This window comes from Berghia stephanieae, chromosome 6, assembly GCF_034508935.2.
Source record: "Berghia stephanieae isolate SIO BIC M18660-M18661 chromosome 6, UCSD_Bste_1.3, whole genome shotgun sequence".
Classification (NCBI taxonomy): domain Eukaryota; kingdom Metazoa; phylum Mollusca; class Gastropoda; order Nudibranchia; family Aeolidiidae; genus Berghia; species Berghia stephanieae.
Genome location: NC_088365.1, coordinates 13,372,616 through 13,397,302, shown reverse-complemented (window position 1 = coordinate 13,397,302; position 24,687 = coordinate 13,372,616). Strand labels below are relative to the sequence as shown.

General features: G+C 37.4%; 1 protein-coding gene across 3 annotated transcripts in view; it reads right to left on the bottom strand.

The window, feature by feature from the left end:
• Nucleotides 1–24,687, bottom strand: part of LOC144974521 (protocadherin-like wing polarity protein stan) — a 411,532-nt gene that overhangs the window by 306,682 nt on the left and 80,163 nt on the right. The window contains exons 24-37 of one of the 3 annotated variants that reach the window (XR_013645755.1): nt 24,379–24,585; nt 23,340–23,493; nt 22,133–22,199; nt 20,754–20,820; nt 19,343–19,425; nt 18,246–18,414; nt 16,192–16,284; nt 14,949–15,204; nt 13,485–13,643; nt 12,807–12,878; nt 10,972–11,094; nt 9,589–9,775; nt 2,717–3,166; nt 2,116–2,618 (exon numbers count right to left, since the gene is read on the bottom strand). The exons of 1 other annotated variant lie outside the window; for it this stretch is intronic. Coding sequence is in view for 1 of the 2 variants with exons in the window: in XM_078917456.1 (XP_078773582.1) it covers nt 3,145–3,166; nt 9,589–9,775; nt 10,972–11,094; nt 12,807–12,878; nt 13,485–13,643; nt 14,949–15,204; nt 16,192–16,284; nt 18,246–18,414; nt 19,343–19,425; nt 20,754–20,820; nt 22,133–22,199; nt 23,340–23,493; nt 24,379–24,585 (1,659 nt within the window). In the remaining variant the exon portion in view is untranslated. Of the gene's footprint in view, nt 1–2,115; nt 3,167–9,588; nt 9,776–10,971; nt 11,095–12,806; nt 12,879–13,484; nt 13,644–14,948; nt 15,205–16,191; nt 16,285–18,245; nt 18,415–19,342; nt 19,426–20,753; nt 20,821–22,132; nt 22,200–23,339; nt 23,494–24,378; nt 24,586–24,687 lie in introns of those variants that run through there. One more of the 3 variants, XM_078917456.1, reaches the window with a different exon arrangement.

Genomic DNA, 24,687 nt, shown 5'->3' with positions numbered 1-24,687 from the left:
AAATCAATACAACAACACAATACAACATCAATACAACCAACAACAAATACAACATCAATACAACAACAACAATACAACATCAATACAACAACACAAATACAACACAATCAACAACACAATACAACATCAATACCAACAACAAATACAACATCAATACAACAACAACAAATACAACATCAATACAACAACAACGAATACAACATCAATACAACAACAACAACAAATACAACATCAATACAACAACAACAAATACAACATCAATACAACACAAAACAACAAATAACTATACAACACATACACATATACACAAGCATAATACAAAACAAAAATGATAGTAATTATTAATGTTTTAAAGGGTATTTACGGCGACTGCAAACAATAGGTTATATCAGCGCCAGTAAAAGGAAGGAAATGGATAGTAAAAGTTCTAGATTACAATTAAAGCACCCAAGAAAGTAAGACAAGGGAACTGAGAACAAATAGGGATCAGATGTAGATTCCAAGAGCATACCACCAATGTACTTAGTTTGAAATCACCTACAAGTCTCATCCGGACACAAGCACAAAACCCAACAAAGAGGAATACACTCAAATGCTTACATTATACATTCAAAATAAAAATAATAATACATAACAGAGAGATGATTTACAAGGAAAAAAATATCATCTCCCAAAACAATAACTATGCATTTGACTGTTTCCCTCCCAGCTAGGCTTCCGGCCAGAGCCAGGACAAAACCAAGTAATCTCATTCCAAGACAAAGACAGAAAGCATGTTGGAAAACAGATATAAGGGGATAGAAGACACAGTGTGTACCTCCCTGCCCACTATGGGAGGTCAGGAACCCCACCCAGAGGGACAGGACAAAACCAAGTAATCTCATTCCAAGACAAAGACAGAAAGCATGTTGGAAAACAGATATAAGGGGATAGAAGACACAGTGTGTACCTCCCTGCCCGCTATGGGAGGTCAGGAACCCCACCCAGAGGGACAGGACAAAACCAAGTAATCTCATTCCAAGACAAAGACAGAAAGCATGTTGGAAAACAGATATAAGGGGATAGAAGACACAGTGTGTACCTCCCCTGCCCACTATGGGAGGTACAATGAACAAATACATCAGAACGACAACAACAAATACAACAATATCAACAAAACACAACAACAAATACAACAGCGACAAAACTAACACCAACAATAACAGCTACATCAATATCCAAACAACAACAACAACAACCACAACGATTACAACAACATGAACACCACCCCATTCCCTCTACACCATCCTTGTCAATCCATTTTGCCTATGCTTGGGCAGGAAAACAAAGGATTTGTGTTGGTACGACTTGACAATTAGAATAAACAACGAAAATCAATCAGTATCTTTTAATAAGGAGGAAAAAAAATTAAACCCCCCCCCCCCTCCAACAAAAAAAAATCAAATCATGGATATAACTTAGAAATGGCGGAATGTTCTGAAGTCAAACGTTTAAAAAAAAAAAATTAAACTAAACAAGTGGTTGAATAAATTGTGTGTTCTCAGTAAAAAGCAAAATTAACAAACACACAAAACACACACACACATACATACATACATACATACATTATGCATGCACAACGCACAATACCGTCTAAAATTCAATATATACTAATTAAGTAGAATTTATCAAATCAAACAACAGCAGTTGTAACAAAATATAATTGAAGAGCCTATTGCAAAAAGTACGTAAGTCACAGGATGTTAGTTTTGAGAAAATGGAGGTTCAAATTTGGATTAAGCTAAAAAGAGAATATAAAACATAACAACAAGAAATGAAGTGTGTAGGAAAGTGCCAGAGGACAACAGAGAATAAAAACTTCACGGCGGCGGTTGGGGGTCGAACCCGGAACCTTACTGGTACGAAAACTCCACCTGGCTTAGGAGATCATGACTCTACCGTGTGAGCTATCTACGACCCCAGGGTTCAAACCCCCATCGCCTTGGCGCCGTGGCGAAGTTTTTATTCTCTGTTGTCTTTCTGGCACTTTCCTACTCACTTCATTTCTTGTCATCAACATAAGTGCCAGCTCCACTCACTTTTCTATATAAAACATAAAATTGTTGTATTGAATTGTTTTTTGTTGTTGTTTTTAAGCGTTTTACGGCGCTTGCAACACATTAAAGTCATATCAACGCCAGTAAAAAGGAAGAAAATGGGAAAGTAAAAAGTTCTAGAATTACGATTAAAGCACCCAAGAAAAAGTAAGACAAAGTGGAATTGGTTCAAACAGGAAACAGATGTAGATTCCAAAAGCTGTCAATGTCAAAGTAGTTAGTTTGAGATCACCTTAAAGTCTCATCCAGACACAAGCACAGGTCCCCACTAAGAGGAACACACTCAAATGTTTACAAATTATATATAATATGTAAACAAAACAAAAATACAGTACATTTTAGAGAGATGATTTACAAGACAAAAAATATCATCTTCCAAAACTCTAACAATACAATTGACTGTTTCCCTCCAAGATAGGGTATCCGGCCAGGGCCAGGACAAAACAAAGTAATCTCATTCTAAGACAAAGACAGAACGCATCTTGGAAAACAGATATAAGGGGATAGAAGACACAGTATGCACTGTGAGGGCCAGGACAAAACCAAGTAATCTCATCTCAAGACAAAGACAGAAAGCATCTTGGAAAACAGATATAAGGGGATAGAAGACAAGTATGTACCTCCCTGCCCACTATGGGAGGTCAGGAACCCCACCCAGAGGGACAGGACAAAACCAAGCAATCTCATTCCAAGACAGAGACAGAAGGATAGAAGGCACAGTAAATGCCTCCCTGTCCACTATGGGAGGCGAGGAAACCCACCGATTTGTTGTATTGAGATAAGGGACTTAGATTGTGTTTATCATGAATAAAATTGCTGAATAAACTGAGGTGATTATGACTTTAAGTTTATCACTGATTAACTCAAATTCGTGAAAATGTGACTCAAGTACTTTTTGTCCTGGTGTCTTCAATTACAATATTGTGGTCAACGCGTACGTCATCAAGGAATGCTACAAGACTGGGGCTATTAAACAGGTGTGTACATTTAGCACAATGTTTTTTGGTACAATGCATTCCTAGTGGTGTGTACACACTTTGCATGCCTTTTAAACGGTCGTCTCATCGGATCTGAAATCAAACAATACACAACACTTATACGAGAAAAACAACACAGCCCAATAGGGAATGAGATTAGCGGAAGAGTAGCGTCCCTTGATTGGACGTCACCCATAGTCTGTGACGTCACCGGCGGAAAAGTAATTAGAGAGAGAATGTCATGTTGGTTGTGCGCATGCGTCTCTCGACCTTCTGAGGTCGAGAGACGCATGCGCACAACCAACATGACATTCTCTCTAATTACTTTTCCGCCGGTGACGTCACAGACTATGGGTGACGTCCAATCAAGGGACGCTACTCTTCCGCTGATCTCATTCCCTATAGGTGTGTCTTTTGGAAGGAGGTGGGGTTGGGGGGTATAATAAAGGATGGATGAATGTATGGATGGATGGGTGGATGGAAGGATGTGTGGATAGATGGATTGCTGGATAGATGGATGGATGGTGGATGGATAGGTGGATGGATACATGGATTTTGGATGGGTGTATGGATGGGTTGATAGATGGATAGCTGGATGGCTAGATAGATGGAGGGATGGATGGATGGAAGTCTGGAAGGATGGAGGAATGGGTGTGTAGATGGATGGAGGGATTGGTAGATGGATTGTGGATAGATAGACGGAAGGATGGATGGTGGATTGGTCAGGTGGATGGATAGATGCATGGATGGATGGATGGATGGATGGATGGATAGATAGAAAGCTGTACTGATGGATGCATGGATAAATGGAAGATGGATAAACGGATGGATGGATGGAATAAATCTAAGGATGGTTAAATGGATGAATGGGAAAATGGAAGAATGAATGGTCGGACAGCTGGATGGATTGATGGATGAATTGATGCATGGATGGGTGGATGGATAAATGGATGGGTGGATGGATAAATGCGTGGATGGTTAAATGAACAATAAATGGATGGGTGGATAGAAAGATACATTGCTAGATGCATGGATGGATAAATGAATAAATAAGTGGATGAACAGATGAATGGAAGGATGGTTCTTATTAGTAAAATATCCACTCATGTTTCAAGCCGTGTATTTCAGAATTTGTTTTCAGTGTTAGGAAAAGCGAAAAGCGTGAGAAGGGATAAATGGAGACATTCAAAACTGGCACGTGCTGAAAAGAATGAGAAATGTCAACACACAAGAACCCCAGGCCGACAATTGAGAGGAAATTTTGACAAAATTAATGTATACTTATTTACAGGTCTGATAACCCAGATTATTTTGGTCTCATTGTTGACATAGAAATACACTGAGACCTGTACTAATTCTTCTTAATATAACTCTAGAACGTTTAACTCACTCAATCCTAGAGGTTTTTTTCCACTTTTCAAAATTCGAAAAAATGTATTAAAAATGAGCATGTGCATAGATATTCTTATTCAAATGCCATGACCATGTAAACATTAAGAACATTGGCTTAGATAATACGCCTATAATTTGTCTCAGAAAAATGTAATAAATAGGCATGGGGTAAAAGTAACCCGTGTAAACTACGGATATAGTCAGTGTTAGGGTTGAGTGAGTTAACACAGCCCTCATATTTTAGGCTATAAATTTACTATTCAATATTTACATCATGGAGAGAGAAAAAAAATTCAATAGAAAGAAATTCATTAAAATCGTTAATATTTTAATTTGAAAATATCATAGAAACAATCGGTCACATCAAAGTTTACAACATATGTCAGTCATACGTGTGAAAAAAAGGAAATATATGATAAAAGTTTGTGAAATTGTGATCATGTGTTTTGCAAACGTAAATAATTCAATATTGTATCTCTTTTATAATATATTTAAGTACTCAAGGAATGACAAGATAATTTTAACATGAGATGTGCAATGAACAATTTACACATGAGATGTGCAATGAACAATTTACACATGAGATGTGCAACGAACAATTTACACACGAGATGTGCAATGGATAATTTACACATGAAATGTGCAATGAACAATTTACACATGAAATGTGCAATGAACAATTTACACATGAATGTGCAATGGACAATTTACACATGAGATGTGCAATGAACAATTTACACATGAGATGTGCAAAAAACAATTTACACATGAGATGTGCAATGAACAATTTACACACGAGATGTGCAATGAACAATTTACAAAGATGAAGACAAAGTCATACGTATTAGATATGAAGATTTATCTTCAAGCAAAGCAAAAAAAAATTTAAAAATCAAACAATGCTTGAAATATGACTGGCGTGCTGCCTGCTGTGTCGTACAACCAAAGAAACTAATGGGGGCCCTGATAGCTCAGTTGGAAGAGCCTTCGATTCACACGCAAAGGGACCGAGATCGATCCCGGGTGCAGTCGAGATTTCTTCTGATCCATCTGTCCACCCAACACTGATCGGGTAGCTGGGTCTGTTAGATCTCGTGGAAAGTACTTTGAAATAGACTAGTATACTATCCAAAAGGTAGCAAGCAATTGATAGTGCCCGCTTCACGCCATAGAAACCGGGATAAAATCCAGCTCCATGGGCCTCTTATCGCTCTGACTGACTGACTGACTGACGGTGTGGATAAGGCGAATGCTCAATCAAACAAGCACACATACAACTGACGGTGTGGATAAGGCGAATGCTCAATCAAACAAGCACACATACAAAATCAAAACAAATAGAACACATCGTTTTGATGTGTTGGCAAAGCAAAACAGTTTGTGTTATATATAATACAAATCAAAACAAATAGAACACATCGTTTTGATGTGTTGGAAAAGCAAACAGTTTGTGTTTTATATAATACAAATCAAAACAAATAGAACACATCGTTTTGATGTGTTGGCAAAGCAAACAGCGTGTGTTTAAGTGCAGAGACTACTACATTATGATTGTTAGATATATACAAGGCAATATCAGTGTGAGTCACAGGCTGGGGGTAAGCTTTTTTGGTTTTGTAAGGGCGGGGGAGGAGGGTGAATTGGATGTAAAGCAATTTTTTTCAACAATTTCTATCCCTACAGTAGCAAAACGATCTGTCAAGAGTTGTCACAATTCATTTCTGTGGAGATTGGAGAATAGATAGTGATTTAAACAGACCTGCCAACCCGTGCTGAAAATAAATAGGAGTCACACTAAAAAAAAGAGGAGTCTAGGGGAAAAAATAGGGGTAAACCAAAATTTTATGAATGTTACCCAGCTTCCCTTAATAAGAATTATTACCTATTACCATACATTTTTAAAAGTTGCACTCACCAACATGAAAAATCAGTTTCACATTTTCGCTTATTTATTTACTGTTTTTTTTATCTTTGGACAAGATGGACATGTTGGATGAAAAAAAAATCGGAGTTTTCCATATTATGGAGGGTACTCATTACTCATAAAGGAGAAAAAAATCGGAGTTTTCCATATTATGGAGGGTACTCATTACTCATAAAGGAGAAAAAAATCGGAGTTTTCCATATATGGAGGGTACTCATTACTCATAAAGGAGAAAAATCGGAGTTTTCCATATTATGGAGGGTACTCATTACTCATAAAGGAGAAAAAAATCGGAGTTTTCCATATTATGGAGGGTACTCATTACTCATAAAGGAGAAAAAAATCGGAGTTTTCCATATTATGGAGGGTACTCATTACTCATAAAGGAGAAAAAAATCGGAGTTTTCCATATTATGGAGGGTACTCATTACTCATAAAGGAGAAAAAAATCGGAGTTTTCCATATTATGGAGGGTACTCATTACTCATAAAGGAGAAAAAAATCGGAGTAAATCTGATTTTATCGGGGTACTTGGCAGGTATGTTTAAATACAAAGTTTTACTTATAGATCGAAAACAGACACTTTTAGTTTTTGTGTCAAATGTCTATTTTCGTCTAAGCGTTGAGGCAGGCAGAGTCATGGCTAGTACAATGATTTTTGTTACGGCATGAAGATGTGATACAGAATTGACAACTATTCACCGACAAAATTCAGGAACGTCTGAGATGACAACGAAGGTGATGGTGGTGCTGATGACGATGATGATGAATTCTTCTTCTTCTTCTTCTTCTTCTTCTTCTTCTTCTTCTTCTTCTTCTTCTTCTTCTTCTTCTTCTTCTTCTTCTCCTCCTCCTCCTCATCCTCATCATCATCATCATCATCATCATCATTAATTTTTTATTATTATTATAATTATCATTATTATATTATTATTATTATTATTATTATTATTATTATTATTATTATTATTATTATTATTATTATTATTATTATTATTATTATTAATTATTATTATTACTATTATTATTACTATTATCGTCATCATTATTATTACTATAGGGGGATGATGGAATATAAGAGAAGGGGGGGGGGATAATTTGACCAATCCATGGAAGTGTTGGGGGAGGAGGGGGGGTGCATTGTGGGTATTTTCTAATATAGGCAAGGCGAGATGTGATGAATAAAATTGGTTTTCTTTCCATCAAATAACAGCGACAGCACAGCATAGAGAGTATCTTTTTCACCAGCTCAATTGGTTCCATGTTTTGATTGGTCAAAAATCTACTGATTAACTGCAATATGATGATGAAAACGGTAAAAAGATGATGGCAATATTGTCTGAAATCCCACAATTATAGGATATTTAAAATGTCTGAAGGTTGAGGAGTTGATAAAGGGTCAATCCTATGTCTAAGGTAAAAGGTTAGTGTCGTGTCAAAGCTAAAGGTCATTGCTATGTCAAAGGCAAAAGGTTCATGTAGTGACAAAGCTAAAGGTCATTGCTATGTCAAAGGTAAAAGGTTAGTGTAGTGCCAAAGTTGAAGGTCATTGCTATGTCAAAGGTAAAAGGTTAGTGTAGTGACAAAGCTAAAGGTCATTGTTATGTCAAAGGTAAAAGGTTAGTGTAGTGTCAAAGTTGAAGGTCATTGCTATGTCAAAGGTAAAAGGTTAGTGTAGTGCCAAAGTTGAAGGTCATTGCTATGTCAAAGGAAAAAGGTTAGTGTAGTGACAAAGCTAAAGGTCATTGTTATGTCAAAGGTAAAAGGTTAGTGTAGTGTCAAAGTTGAAGGTCATTGCTATGTCAAAGGTAAAAGGTTCATGTAGTGTCAAAGCTAAAGGTCACTTCTATGTCAAAGGTAAAAGGTTAGTGTAGTGTCAAAGCTAAAGGTCATTGCTATGTCAAAGGTAAAAGGTTCATGTAGTGTCAAAGCTAATGGTCACTCTATGTCAAAGGTAAAAGGTTAGTGTAGTGACAAAGCTAAAGGTCACTTCTATGTCAAAGGTAAAAGGTTAGTGTAGTGACAAAGCTAAAGGTCATTGCTATGTCAAAGGTAAAAGGTTCATGTAGTGTCAACGTTGAAGGTCATTGCTATGTCACGGGGAAAAAGTTATCAATGTGTAAAGGAAAAATGTCATTGCTAAGCATTTTATGGAACGATCATTACAGTGGCAAAGGAAAGAAGTCATTCTGTGTCAAAAGAGAAAAGGCCATTTTTGTGCAAATGAAAAAAGGTCATCGCTGTGTCAAAGGTAAAAGGTTAATGTAGTGTCAAAGCAAAAGGCCATTGCTGTGTCAAAGGATAAAGGGTAAAAGCTGCAGATTTTTGGGGGGTAAAAGGTTGTAACTTTGTCATTGGAAAAGGGTCAGTGCTTCATCTTTTATGTTTAAAAAAGGGTCTCTTTTTTTCTTTTTTCTTTTTTTACTTTGTCTCACGAAAAGTTATTATTGTCTTCGTGTCATCTATGACATACAAAGACAATTCATCCTAGCCTCTGTCCCGATGTGTGAATTACATTCAATGGAGATTTCGTCTTACTTAAAGCACATCAACATGGACAGCTCAACATATTTTTTGCCACAGTGACTCCTAATCTGTACATGAAATCTTCCAATTTACAACATTCCAAAATTTACAATAATTCCAAAATTTACAATAAAAATGTGGTCTTCAAATGACAAATACATTTGTAAATATACACGTTCCATGGGACATAAATGGAAGAGATAAAAAAGTGCATTGATATGTGATAAAAATTAGAATTTTAATAAAATTTGCATGTTAATGATTAATGATAACTACACAAAGATTACTATCATGTGACCGAATTCTTAAGTTACATACCAGGGATTATTTGGTTCTTCTTTCATTAATCAGCCAAGCTGGAAAATGTTAATCAATTATGCAAGGCAGATAAAATTAGAAAAAGCTATAAAAGCACAAATCACACAGTTGGTAGTAGAAAATGGAGACTGGTGACCATGATGATGATGATGACGACGACGTTGACAAAGACAACAACATCGACGATGATAATAAAGATGATGGTAACCATGATGATGATAATGATGATGATGATAATGTTGTTGTTGTTCTTGAAGTTCAATAGCAAATAAGGAGAGACAAAAGAGCTTGAGACTCTTGCCATAGAAGAATCAGTCTTGATTTCTGATGCAGGATTTTTCGTTTTAGAACTTACTCTGAATCTGACGAGACACTGCCGTTGTGTGTGAGAACCTGTACAGCATTGGGTGCCTGGCGGTGAGGGTAGTAGCCGGGTAGGGGGTGAGGATTGGGGGGAGGTAATGGTGGGGGTGGCGGGGTGTTGTTGGGTGGACTATATCGGAGACTGTCGGATCGAATGGGTGGGACCACGGGTCTCTGACCTGTTGAGGGAAACAAGGAATTGTTTGTTTGTTTTTGTTTTTAAGTGTTTTAAGGTGCTTGCAACACATTTAGGTCGTATCAGCGCCAGTAAAAAGGAAGAAAATGGGATAGTAAAAATATTCTAGACGTACAATTAAAAGGACTTGAAGGAAAAGTAAGACAAAGAGGAATAGATTAAATAAGGAACAGATGTAGATTCCAAGAGCACACCATCAATGCACTCAGTTTGAGAATATCCAAAAGTCACACCCAGACACCAGCACAAGATCCCACTAAAAGGAATACACTCAAATATTGACAAATCATATGTAAAAAAAAAAAAAATGAATAACAGTACATAACAGAGAGATGATTTACAATGAAAAAAATATCATCTCCTACAACTATATACATTCGACTGTTTCTCTCACAGACAAGAACTCCAAGAAAACAAGACACAATTTGAATGCATGACTAACAATTAATAATTTTTCCTTCACATTTAAACATAGACTTTCATGGCATATAATTTCTGTGAAAATAAATAGCACCACAAGCAATGGTCTTACACACTTCACTTCACAAGCAATAGACTTAGACAATACACACGACACACAATGGTCTTACACACTTCACTCCACACTTAGACAATACACACGACACACAATGGTCTTACACACTTCACTCCACACTTAGACAATACACACGACACACAATGGTCTTACACACTTCACTCCACACTTAGACAATACACACGACACACAATGGTCTTACACACTTCACTCCACACTTAGACAATACACACGACACACAATGGTCTGACACACTTCACTCCACACTTAGACAATACACACGACACACAATGGTCTTACACACTTCACTCCACACTTAGACAATACACACTGCACACAAATGGTCTTACACACTTCACTCCACACTTAGACAATACACACAACACACAATGGTCTTACACACTTCACTCCACACTTAGACAATACACACGACACACAATGGTCTTACACACTTCACTCCACACTTAGACAATACACACGACACACAATGGTCTTACACACTTCACTCCACACTTAGACAATACACACGACACACAATGGTCTGACACACTTCACTCCACACTTAGACAATACACACGACACACAATGGTCTTACACACTTCACTCCACACACAATTGCATAACATACTCCACTCCACACTTACTGGGTAGTTGGTGACGTGTGTGTAGGGTGACATCTGGGGGGTTGGAGGGCATAGGGTAATGTGGAGGGCTTGCACGAGGATCTTCAGGAATCTGTTCGACCCCCTGAGGGTCCATGGCATAAACTGGGGGAGAGAAACACATCAATTACTTCTTTATTGAGCTTTATATAGCTCAATATCCACTAAATGTGCTCAAAGCGCTTTACAAGGGGTCCCTGGTCAACAGCAACATTTAACATGTAGGACGGGACATGACGCCTGTAGGCGATATTACAATTTTTCGGACAAAGACAACGCTTTTAACAGCCAGGTACTCATTTTACACCTGAGTACGGTGAGAGAATGTGAGTAAAGAGCCTTTTCCAAGGACTCAACTATGCGCCGAGCGCGAGGCTCGAACCCAGGACCTTCCGATCCGAAAGCAAGTGTCATGCCACTAGACCACATAGCCGCACATCCAATTCCCTCAAAATAATTCTGTAACTCCACTATAACAAAGAAAGTATTGGACTGGAACCCTCAGGGCAGAAGATCAAGGGGAAGGCCACGAGGAACATGGAGAAGAATTAAAGAAGCTGATATACAGAGAAGTGGTAAGACCTGGAATGAGATTTTTTAAAAAGTTAGCTCGGATAGAGAAGGATGGAAACTGTTTGTCTGTGGCCTATACCCTGACCCAGAAGGAAAAAGGCAATGATGATGATGATGATGATGATGATAATTAAATATAATTTATTTTAAAACAATTTTGTAATTCTATATCAAACGATAATCAAAACAATTTTGTAACTTTATATCAAATGAAAATCAAAACAAAACTGTAACTCCAAAACAACTTTGTAATTTTATTTCAAATTATAATCAAAACACTTTTAAAACTCTATATTAAATGATAAACAAAACGACTTTAAAATGAAACGCAATCTCTGTGGTCGTGTGAATGGCGATTTGGATCTGACCGTTTCGTACTCTAGGTAAAATTATGATGAGTAAATTCATAGGTGCTATCCATTTTGTCCTTAAGGAAAATTAATGATAAATTATAATGTATTGGTGTGATCGATTTGGTACTAAAAAGAAAATGTATGGTAAATAGAGTTATTGGTAAAATGGGTTCGCTGGTTGGGGCAAATTGGGTTATTAGTAAAATAGGCTTGATGCTTAAAGCAAGTTGATGACAATTGAGTTATTGGTAAAATAGGACTTTCATGACTTAATAAATGTCAAAATATTTAATGAATATTAACGCATTTGAACTAAAAAAAAACAAACAAACAAACAACAAATGGCATAAAATTTGACATTCTCATAAATGGTTTTCAATCAAGCCAAATAGTAGATTGCATTCTGAATTGACAGAAAAGGTCGCATACTGAAATATCAAAACTTGTTCGATTTAAAATCAATTGAAATATTTAAAATTGTTAAATTAAAAATCAATTTAAATATTAAAACTTGGTAAAATTAAAATCAATTGAATTATAAAAATTTAAAAAATTTAATTTAAAATCAATTGAAATATCAAACTTGTTTAATTTGAAATTAATTGAAATATCAAGACTTGTTTCAAAATCAATTGAAATTTAAAAACTTTCTTTAATCTAAAATCAAATCAAATATCAAAACGTCTTATTTAATCTAAAATCAATTTAAAAACGATTGAAATATAAAAACTTGTTCATTTTTCAAAAAATTGAAATATCAAACTTGTTTAATTTAAAAACAATTTAAATATAAAAACTTGTTTAATTTAAAATTAATTGAAATATCAAAACTTGTTTCAAAATCAAATCAAATATCAAAAATGTCTTCAAATTAATGTCAAAATGTCTTACTGTCGTTGAGACTCTCGATTCTCTCCTTCTCCTTCTCCTTTTTCATCTTAGCGATTTGTTCACGGACGAGTTCTAAGGATTAAAATCAACAGGAAAACGTAAGTTTTTTATACTGCTAAATATCCATTAAATATAATCAAAGGCTTTACATAAAGTCTCAAGCTGACGGTAACAAGTAGGACAAGACATGAAGCCTGACAGACTCACCAACGGCTTGGTGTTCTTCCCAGAATCCTCCCATCCCAAACCAATGTCAATATCATCTTTGTCATCAGACGTGTGGCTGGACGCCAGACATGCAGACAAACAGACAGACAGACAGAGACAGCCTACTTACCAACAGCCTTGGTGTTCTTTTCAGAATCCTCCCAGCCCAAACCAATGTCAATATCATCTTTATCATCAGACGTGTGGCTGGATGCCAGACAGACAGACAAACAGACAGACAGACATGCAGACAGAGAAACAGACAGACAGACAGACAAACAAATAGACAGACAGACATGCAGACAGACAATCAGACAGACAGACACAGCCCACTCACCAAAAGCCTAAGTGTTCTTCCCAGAATCCTCCCAGCCAAACCCATATCAATATCGTCGTCATCATTTGACGTGTGACTGGACGACAGACAGACAGACAGACAAACAGAAAGACAGACAGAGAAAGCCCACTTACCAACAGCCTTGGTGTTCTTCCCAGAATCCTCCCATCCCAAACCAATGTCAATATCATCGTCGTCATCAGACGAGTGGCTGGACGCCAATTCCAGGCTATTGCGATCCATGCTGCCATCACTGTCCGAGTCAGAGTCATTACCTCCCTTGTCTCCCCTCTCTGGCAAGGAAAAACACAAAAAGTTATATCATTTAATACATTAACTCTCTCCTTACCAGCTATTTACAGGATTTCCCCCAAAACTTCACACCCAATTAACACAAAAATAGATTTTTTATCACTCAGACACAATAGCAGTAAATTCTTGCGATAAATTATTGCTTTAAGCAAAACATGCTCTATTCATTGTCTTTAAATTTTCTGAGGTACAAAAGAAATTTGAATAAGTAAAAATGTTGGTTGTATCATAACGAATGTGACGATTTTCCTATAGGTGTTAAGGAGAGAGTTAATGAGCAAGTTATTTCCTTATTTTAAAGTGACTACTACACTGCTAGACACTGAGTACTGTGAAAAGTAACAGACAAAACTGAATGTAACAGCTTCAAAAGTGAACAAAACACTAACACAGAAAGTTTTGGGCTAAAAACCCATCTTCAGCCAATAATAAAAACAACAATTACAACAATTAATACAGCAGCACATTTAATTCACATAGGCATGAGAGAAGAGGATTTATCGAGATGTATTAAATTTTTAACTCTCCTTGTTATTGGCTGACAAAAGGCTTGGATCCTGCAGCGTTCCATATTTAGCACTTCATTCTATTTTGGAGCTGTTATTCACTTTAGTACATTTAATTTCCATCAGTCATTACTACCACCAAGCCTTATAAATTCTCTTGTTGTCCAAATTGAGCATCAAGGGAAAAAAATCACAACACAATCTTAAATATTTATAATATGTGTGACTAGCTGAGAAACCCGGAAAGATGCTAAAATTTCATTGAGTTATATATACAGTGGTGTAGACCACATCTTTCTGATCATTTACCATTTTAAATTTTTTGTCTATGTCTATTAGAACCCAAGTCATGAATTTTTTTCTGAATAAAATTTGTTGCTATGGGAAACACTTTATCTTCCATCTTGGCTCATATCTCAAATCGAAGCTTGCCGCATCTTCCCGGGTTTTCTCAGCCAGCCTCACATTTGTGACCCATCGTCTCAAAACGGTATTATGTCGGAACGAACCAGATGCTTAAAAGCCGACTTTAATATTAAAACTGGTCAAAAATATAAATTGTTGGCATTGGCACCCTAAAATATGGTATCCATTCTCCTGAATAAATCATATAAACTCAACACAAGTCTGATATTTCTGGCTATAAATTCAATTTTCAACATCTTTACCGACATAATACCGTTTTGAGGCGAAGGGTCACATATTACACAATACCCACTATACGAGTCTTTCATGGAATTGACTTCTAAATCAAAATAAATCATCTCCAGCTCTACCCACCTTCCTTGATGTGGCTGTCAATGAAGCCCCCGACCCCATACGGGGGGATGGAGGTGGTGGTGGCTAATCCATTGGACGTGGAGCTGCTGGTAGAGTGGAGAATGTCCACGGACGACTTGACCCCCAGGGATGTCGCCTTGCTGGACCCCTTGGACCTCTGAGAGAGAGTGGACAATGTGGTGGAGATCCCCATGTTAGAGATTCGAACCCCTGCACTCCCTGTGTCGGAGTCTTGGTGGTAAGACAAGGCTGATCTCTGAATAAGGTAGAAGGGGTTCAGGGTGGGGGTGGACAAAAAAATATTTCATGATTTTAAGCATATCTTTGTTTTTGATTATTTTTAGGCGTTTTTTAAACTTGAGCTTTTATTTAGCGCAATATCCACTTTATGTGCTCAAAGCGCTTTACAAGGGGTCCCTAACCAACAGCAACATTTAACATGTAGAACAAGACATGACGCCTGTTAGGCGACATTACAAATTTTTCCCCGACAGAGACAACGCTGTTAATGGCCAGGTACTCATTTTACACCTGAGTACGGAGAGAGGATGTAAATAAAGACCCTTTTCCATGGACTCAACTATGTGCCGCTCAGAGCAGGACTCAAACCCAGGACCTTCTGACCTAAAGGCGAGTGTCATACCACTAGACCACATAGCCACTTTGAGTCCATTGATCACATATTGTCTTTAACTCTCTCCTAACCAATCATTTTCAGTATTTTCCCCAAAATGGCAGGCTTACCCAGCAGAAAAATTTATTTTTTAAAACTCAAACAATCTCTCTACAAAACAACTTTATGTTCTTATTAATCAAACACAGGTCATTCTTCAAAGTGTGTGATGTACAAAATAAATCTGAATAAGAAAAATGTATATTGTGTCGTAACAAATGTGACGATTTTGATGCAGGTGGTAAGAAGAGGGTTAAATTAGCTTGAAACAAATCTTTTAAAATCCCAATAATCGGCTACGGTAGCATCTAAAAAAATAAAATAAATTATATAATTTTTTTAAAGTACTATTTCAGAGCCATTAAGGCCCACTCAGCCTGAGATTATCCCAGTTTCTATCACGTAAAACGGAAAATAACAATTATTTGCTACCCTTTGGACAGGATGCTAGTTTATTACAAAGTACTTTCCGCCAGATATAACAGAACCAGCCACCCTACCACTGCTAGGTGGACAGGGCGGGAGGTCATAAAAACAAAATCTCTGTCAGCAGACAGCTGAAACACTCACAGACTGAGGCGGTTTCCTGACGCCGTGGATGTCGTCAAACTCCACTTTCTTCCCTTTACAACGGTAGTAAAAACGTTTGATACACCAACGGACCTGGTTAGAGGAAACAGTAAAAGCATCATTTCAATACATGGAATAATAGTCAATTAATTAATTAATCAATTAATGAAAAATTAATTTTTTTTAAAAGTAGTCCTTCAGAGCCATTCGGCCCATGGAGCAGGAGTTTATCCCGGTTTCTATAGCGTGAAGCAGACAATAGCAATTGCTTGCTACCCTTTGTATAGGACACTACACGGATTGATCTTGGTCCCTTTGCGTATGAAGCGAGTGCTCTACCAACTGAGCTATCAGGAGCCCCATCAATTGTTTGTTTTGTTTTTAAGGGTTTTACGGCGCTTGCAACACATTTAGGTTATATCAGCGCCAGTAAAAAGGAAGAAAATGGGATAGTAAAAAGTTCTAGAATTACAATTAAAGCACCCAAGAAAAAGTAAGACAAAGGGGAACTGAGAACAAATAGGGATCAGATGTAGATTCCAAGAGCATACCACCAATGTACTTAGTTTGAAATCACCTACAAGTCTCATCCAGACACAAGCACAAAATCCAACAAGGAGGAACACACTCAAATGCTTACATTATACATTCCAAATAAAAATAATAATACATAACAGAGAGATGATTTACAAGGAAAAAAATATCATCTCCCAAAACACTAACTATGCATTTGACTGTTTCCCTCCCAGCTAGGACTCCGGCCAGAGCCAGGACAAAACCAAGTAATCTCATTCCAAGACAAAGACAGAAAGCATGTTGGAAAACAGATATAAGGGGATAGAAGCCCCATTAATTAATAAGGTACATTTATTATATTGAACATTACATGATGCTCTATGCGGTTAGATGTAGCATTTTATACTGACATGGTCATACTTCAATATCACTGTTGTGATCGCTGAAATGCCCAGTGGTCATGCATTGGTAATTAGGGGTAGTGGTATAGTCCTTGCTTCGTATCCGAAAGGTACGGAGTTCGATCACAGGGCGCTGTGCTGTGTGGCCTTGAGCAAGTCACCTCGCCCTAGCTCAATTTGTGGCTAACGCCTGGGTTATTCCAGTCTTCCCTTGGAATAGACCCTAGAGACAAATTTCCCCTAAGGGATGAATAATGGCAGGCTTAGGGACAGCCGCACGGTATTTGCTTCGTACACGAAAGGTACCGAGTTCGATCACCCGCTGTAGCGCTGTGTGGCCTTGAGCAAGTCACCTCGCCCTAGCTCAATTTGCGGCTAACGCCTGGGTTATTCCAGTCTTCCCTTGGAATATACCCTAGAGACAAATTTCCCCTAAGGGAATTTTATTTTTTTATTTTTTTTTAAAATTAGGCGGAACAGGCGTTTAGAGGAAGTTGATCAAGAACAAGTTAAATAAATACTTCAACCATTTATATCATGCATTTCAACTGCCTAATAATGATTAGCTTCTTGTTTTAGGGAGTAGGTCTAAGACAAAGATCTGAAAAACTGCCAGACAAAACAAAAAAGAAAAATACAAGAAAAAAAAACATTCCAACAATTCAGTCTTCCTCGACTGGGAATCGAACTCAAGACCTCCTCGCACTGTTTCAAAGACACATTTTTCTGACAGGATAATGAAATTTCTGATAATACCCTCAAATTTTTTTTTTTTTTCATTTAATTTTTTTTTTAAATGATAAAAAAAAAAAAAAAAAAATATATATATATATATATATATATATATATATATATATATATATATATATATATTTTTTAAAAATAAAGCCCGTTCAGGCTTGATACAGAAATTGCAATTCTCCTCCACTAAATCAATAATAACGTGAAGTTGAATGTAAGCTTCAATTGAATTACAAAAACAGATCAAATGAACGTTTCGGGTTTCCACTTTATTAACAAAACAGGATGATTGAAACACTACAGATGAATGAGATGATGTGGTAGTGACGTAGTTAAGATGAATCAAGCTTCGAGCTTCGAGCAGCAACATTTACACTCCACTAAATCAACACATACCTTTTTGTTGAGTAAAATATAGACGAGGAATATAAACAATCCGTCGATAAACAGACACAGGGCGTGTAAGTAATGGAGGGCTTGGAGGGCAAAGTTCACTGACAGTAAACCGATGACCCACGTGGTGATCAATAGGAGGAGGAAGACGATGGACACCAGTAAAGCCGTTCTAGAAAGAAACAAAACAAATAAATATGTTACAGTGAATGGCATAATCAGTCGGATGGTGAAAAGGTTTTAAATGAGATATTGCCAAGTTTAGTTAGAAGCTCAATTTTAATCCAAATTGAGTTCTTGTCATAAATGATTAAATCAACCCTTTTTGTACATCTTCAGGGAAATATCAAAGCTTAATTTCATTTCTAAATATTGTTTACATCTAATCAAGTAGAAAAGGTATGAAATTTGAGAATAGTTGCTGGATACCTTTCCTATACATCAGACCATAACCAAAAATTCACCTGATTTACTTCAAATCAGGATTAAAATGCTCTTGGGAGCGTATGCTATCAGAAAATGAAAAAAAAATGCAAATACAAAATGTTCTTCTTCCAACTGATTATGTCGTGCACTAACACAAACTCTTTGCCAATTTTTATTAAATTCTTTACGTCTGATATTTCTTTTATATATTACCGAATTCTGTTATGATACAGAATTATAATTTCCATACCATACAAGGATAAATAAAGTAAATCTTATCTTATCTTATTACAAAAAAAAGTAAAAACTTTATATATCACTTTACTGACGGTAGAAATCGAATTGGCACATCAAATCGACAAACACAAAGTGGAAATATCAGTGGTACAGTGTTAGTCATTAATTTAGACTTCCTACAACCAAAACATAACACGGTAATATAAATATTAGCATACCATTCAAAAATGGATTTTTAACTACAAGGTCGTTGTTCCCCCCACCCCCTCCCCCTTAAATGCTCTGAGACATTTTATGGGAAATTATATCTTTGTACAATGATGATGATGATGATGATGATATGATGATGATGATGATGATGATGATGATGATGATGATGATAATGATGATGATGATGATGACGATGACAAGAAACAACAACTCCACAAGTTTCATACTTGAAAATTCCGACATCTTCATTGGTGATAATCTTGTCTCCGTAACTTGCCTTGGTAGCACGGATGAAGGCCAGGACAAAAAACTATTATGGATGGGGGGGTGACGAGACGAGAGGGGATTGGGGGGAGGAGGAGGAGGGGGGGGGGGGTCAAGATGGAGGAATAGGAAGGTTGGAGTGGGCGAAGGGAGGGGAGGGAAAAAAAAGGAAAATATCTCAAAGGGTTATCAAAACTCAACATTGATTCATGGATTAAATGCTGCTATGTGGACTAGTGGTGTGATACTAGCCTCTGAAAAAAAAAAAAAGTTTCCTTTGTTCGAGTCCCGCTCAGAGCAGTGCATAGTTGAGTCCTTGGAAAAGGGTCTTTACTCACATTCTCTCAGTTGTATAATGAGAACCTGGCCGTTACTGGCGTCAAATTAAATTGTAACATCTTCTCCTATCAGGCGTTATGTCTCGTTCTACATGTTCGGCTATGCGGTCTTGTGGTATGACACTCGCTTTCGGATCGGAAGGTCCTGGGTTCAAGCCTCGCTTGGCGCATAGTTGAGTCCTTGGAAAAGGCTCTTTACTCTCACATTCTCTCACCGTACTCAGGTGTAAAATGAGTACCTGGCCATTGACAGTGTTGTTTCTGTTGGAAAAGAAATTGTAATATCGTCTCACAGGCGTCATGTCACGTCCTACATGTTGCATGTTGCTGTTGGCCAGGGACCCTTTGTAAAGTGCTTTGAGCATTTATAGTGGATATTGCGCGATATAAAAGCTCAAGCTCAAGTGTTGCTGTTGGCTAAGGACCCCTTGTAAATCATTATGACCACTATCACTATCATCTGATGCGAAGGATCATCACATTGTCGTCGTACAGGAGCTTGCACGCTGCCATGACCCCAAGGGTGATACCAGCCTAGATCCAATCCTGCTGGAACAGCTGAAGATGAGTAGCCAGACCAAGAATGATCCAAACCCAAGTGTCCAGACAAGGGTCTTCTTTCTCCTGGATCCACATCTCCAACTTAATGACAGAACTGCATAAAATATATATGTGCAGCTGGAGGAAACTTGGGAACAGTGATGCCCGCCGGAAGTGTCAGGCAGTTCCAGAGACCAGCGATCACATCGTCCTCTACTGTCCAGTTACGAGACTTGCAGGTGGCTATGAAACAGTTCTTAGGTTGGAGGAAGACTTCCGAGGGTGGGTTAATGAAATAAATTTGGAGGGGTAGCCATACGCTACTACTACTAGTATTATGAGTACATTACCGTACAGCCGTGTGGTCTTGTGGTGTGACACTGGCTTTCGGATCATTCACCACAACACACCATCAATGTTTATTACAATATCATAAAATATCACATAAAACACATGTGTGTAAGATATAAAATGGTAAAAGTCATGACACACTCACCACCACAACAACGATGATGGGTCCAATAAAACTCCAGATAAACGACTCGGATGTATCCAACCAGCAGCTAGAGGAGACGAGAGAGGGTGTGGAGAGGAGAGAGGGTGTGGGGAGGAGAGAGGGTGTGGGGAGGAGAGAGGTGTGGGGAGAAGAGGGGGTGTGGAGAGAAGAAAGGGTGTGGGGTGTAGAGGAGGAAATAAGGGATTGAAAGTCTTAAACATATAAACTGTCTGTATATGTGTGGCTGGCTGAGAAAACCCCGGAAAGATGCGCAATTAATTGAGTTATGCATGCAGTGGTGTGTGTAGACCACATCTTTCTGATCATTTCCCACTTTAAATTTTCTTTCTCTGTCTATTAGAACCCAAGTTATGATTTTTTTCTCTGAATAAAATTTGTTGCTATGGGACACACTTTATCTTCGATTTTGGCTCATATCTCAAATCGAAGTTTGCTGCAAATCTTCCCGGGTTTTCTTAGCCAGCCTCATAAATGTGACAATCAGTCTTATTTGGTCTCATTTCATTTTCTTTCATTGGGTCCCAATACCTCAGTTGGTAGAGCATTCGCTTCACAGGCAAAGGGACCAAGATCAATTCTAGAGGTGTAGTCGAGGTTTTGTTTTCTGACCCCCCCCCCCCCCCCTGTACACCCAGCAGTGATTGGGGAGCTGGTTCTGTTAGTTTAGTTGAAAGTACTTTGCAATATTATTATTATCATCATCATTTACCCCATTCTAGAATTCCGAAAAAATAGAAGAAAAGGAGGAAACTGTGTGCGACGCGTAGAATTTCTAATAAAACAGCCTGTATTGATGTTCTTAATGAAGTAACAACATAATTTTAACCTTATTTTTAATTTCTCATTAATTCTGTTACTCTAACATCTAATGGCTTTCGCCAGGATAGTGGAATTCTGCTATATGTTACAGTGAACGACATAATTAGTCGGATAGTGAAAAGGTTTGAACTGAGATATTGCCAAGTCTAGTTTAGAAGATCAATTTCTATCAAAAATGAGTCAACCCTTTTTTACATCTTCCGTAAATATCAAAACTTAATTTCACTTCTAAATATTTTTTACAGCTAGTCAAGTTGAAAAAATATGAAATTTGAGAAAAGTTGCTGGATACCTTTCCCATACCTTCATGAAAAATCACCCGATTTACTTCAAATAAAGATTAAAATGTTCTGGGGAGCATATTCTTTCAGAAAATGGAGAAGAAAAAAAATGCAAATGCAAAATTTCCACTTTCCAACTGATTATGTCATGCACTGATACATATAGTGGAAGAATGGGGTCTCTGTATAGAGACAAGTATAGATAAGTAATGTTGCTTTTTCTTTGAACGTCCATGAATCTATTTAAAAAATACTTACAAACTTTCATTTCCATAGGCCTCTGTGTACAAACCAACAGCCAATCCCACCACTATGCCAGGTAGAACTAGATGAAAGAAGCCAAAAAGGAATTTTTGCAAACTTAATTTTGTATACATTAAAAAAAAGTTAACAAATAGCGAAAATAAGCACACCTCTCGTCACCTAAAAATTGATAAGATAAGATGAGACAATTAGCATTGTGGTATGTCCCTAGCCACTAGGTTGGAAGGTCCAATGTTCGAGTCCCACTCTAAGCGGTGCATATATAACTGAGTTTTAGAAAAAGGCTCTTTACTCAAATTTTCTCACCGCACTCAGGTGTAAAATGAGTGCCTGGGTGTTAACAACGTTGTCACTGTCCGAAAAAATTTTACTATTGCCTAATAGGTGTCATATGTCTCATCCTACATGTTAAGAGTTTCTGTTGGCTAGGGACCCCATGTAAAGTGCTTTGAGCATGTTTAGTGGAAATTGTGCTATATAAAATCTCAAGTTTTTTTTATGTTAGAGGCATTAAACAAAATAAAATATAACAGCATCATAAAAGAGCAAAATGCCATGCACAGAACTGGACAAGGATATAGATAATGATAATGAATGATGATATAGATAATGACAATGGATGATGATATAGATAATGATAATGAATGATGATATAGATAATGATAATGAATGATGATATAGATAATGACAATGAATGATGATATAGATAATGATAATGAATGATGATATAGATAGTGATAATGAATGATGATATAGATAATGATATGTTACAGTGAATGACATAATCAGTCGAATGGTGAAAAGGTTTGAACTGAGATATTGCCAAGTTTAGTTTGAAGGTCAATTTTTATCAAGAATGAGGTCTTGTCATAAATGATTAAATCAACCCTTTTGTACATCTTCGGGAAATATTAAAGCTTACTTTCACTTTTAAATAATTTTTTACAGCTAGTCAAGTTTAACAAGTATGAAATTTGAGAAAAGTTGCTGGATACCTTTCCCCATACATCTGACCATAACTTCATGAAAAATCACCCGATTTACTTCAAATAAATATCAAAATGCTTTGATGAGCATATTCTTTCAGAAAATTAAAAAGAAAAACAATGCAAATCCAAACTTTTCACCTTCCGACTGATTATGTCATGCACTGACACATATCGACAATGATAATGAATAATGATGTTGTGTTGACAGTTACCATAGGCTAGTAGATAGTAGAATTTCATGGACCCGTGGTTAATCGAGGGTTTCTCAGTCAACATGGCATGTATGTGATAAACCTCCACCATCAACCAGGCAAACGCTGCGATGTAGAAGAAATGAAGGACGATGGCGACCAGACGGCAAAACATCTGGAATCAGACAGGGAAAAAATAAACAAAATTAATTTTTATAATAAAAAACGATCAAGAGTCGTGACAGCTGAATGAATGCTGTGGCTCCAGACAGATGTTTGTTTGTTTGTTTTTAAGGGTTTTACGGCGCTTGCAACACATTAAGGTCATATCAGCGCCAGTAAAAAGGAAGAAAATGGGATAGTAAAAAGTTATAGAATTACAATAAAGGCACCCAAGAAAAGGGAAGACAAAGGGGAATTTGTTCAAATAGGGAACAGATGTAGATTCCAAGAGCACACTATCAAAGTACTTAGTTTGAGATCACTAAAAGTCTCATCCAGACACAAGCACAGGTCCCCGCTAAGAGGAATACACTCAAATGTTTTACAAATCATACATAATATAAAGAAACATAATGCTGTGCATAACAGAGAGATGATTTGCAAGGAAAAAAAAATATCATCTCCCAAAACTCTAAACATTTGACGCACAACCAACATGACGTTCTCTCTCTAATAACTTTTCCGCCGGTGACGTCACAGACTATGGGTGACGTCCAATCAAGGGACGCTACTCTTCCGCTAATCTCATTCCCTTTTACAAAAAAAAATAGTCCTTCAGAGCCATTGCCCACGGAGCCGGAGTTTATACCAGTTTCTATAATAGCATGAAACGGACAATAGCAATTGCTTGCTACCATTTGGATAGGACGCTAGTCTATCACAAAGTACTTTCTGCCAAATCTAACAGACTCAGCTACCCATTCACTGCTGGATGGATAGGGGGGAGGGGGGGGGGGTCAGGGATCGATCTTGGTCCATTTGCGTGTGAAGCGAGTGCTCTACCAACTGAGCTATCGGGACCCCCGTATATTCTATACCAAAATGTAAACGATCTTACCTCGGATGATGTACGGTCGATGCCTATGACGTATGCCAGCTGGATGATGAGAATGGTGAAGATGAGGTTGATGTGGATGCTGTTCCATTTGCATTGCAGGCGCTTGAAGGTGAAGAGGATGAAGAAGGACAGCAGCAGCAACAGCAGGGACAAAGAGACCAGGATGTAGGTCACAGCCTCCATGTCGATTAGGGCTGGTAGAAGGCTCTGGTCGTGACAATGGATATCGGAATGATAGTAATATTGATAATGATAATATTGATAATGGTGGTAATAATATCAAAAATATTAATAATAATAATAATAATA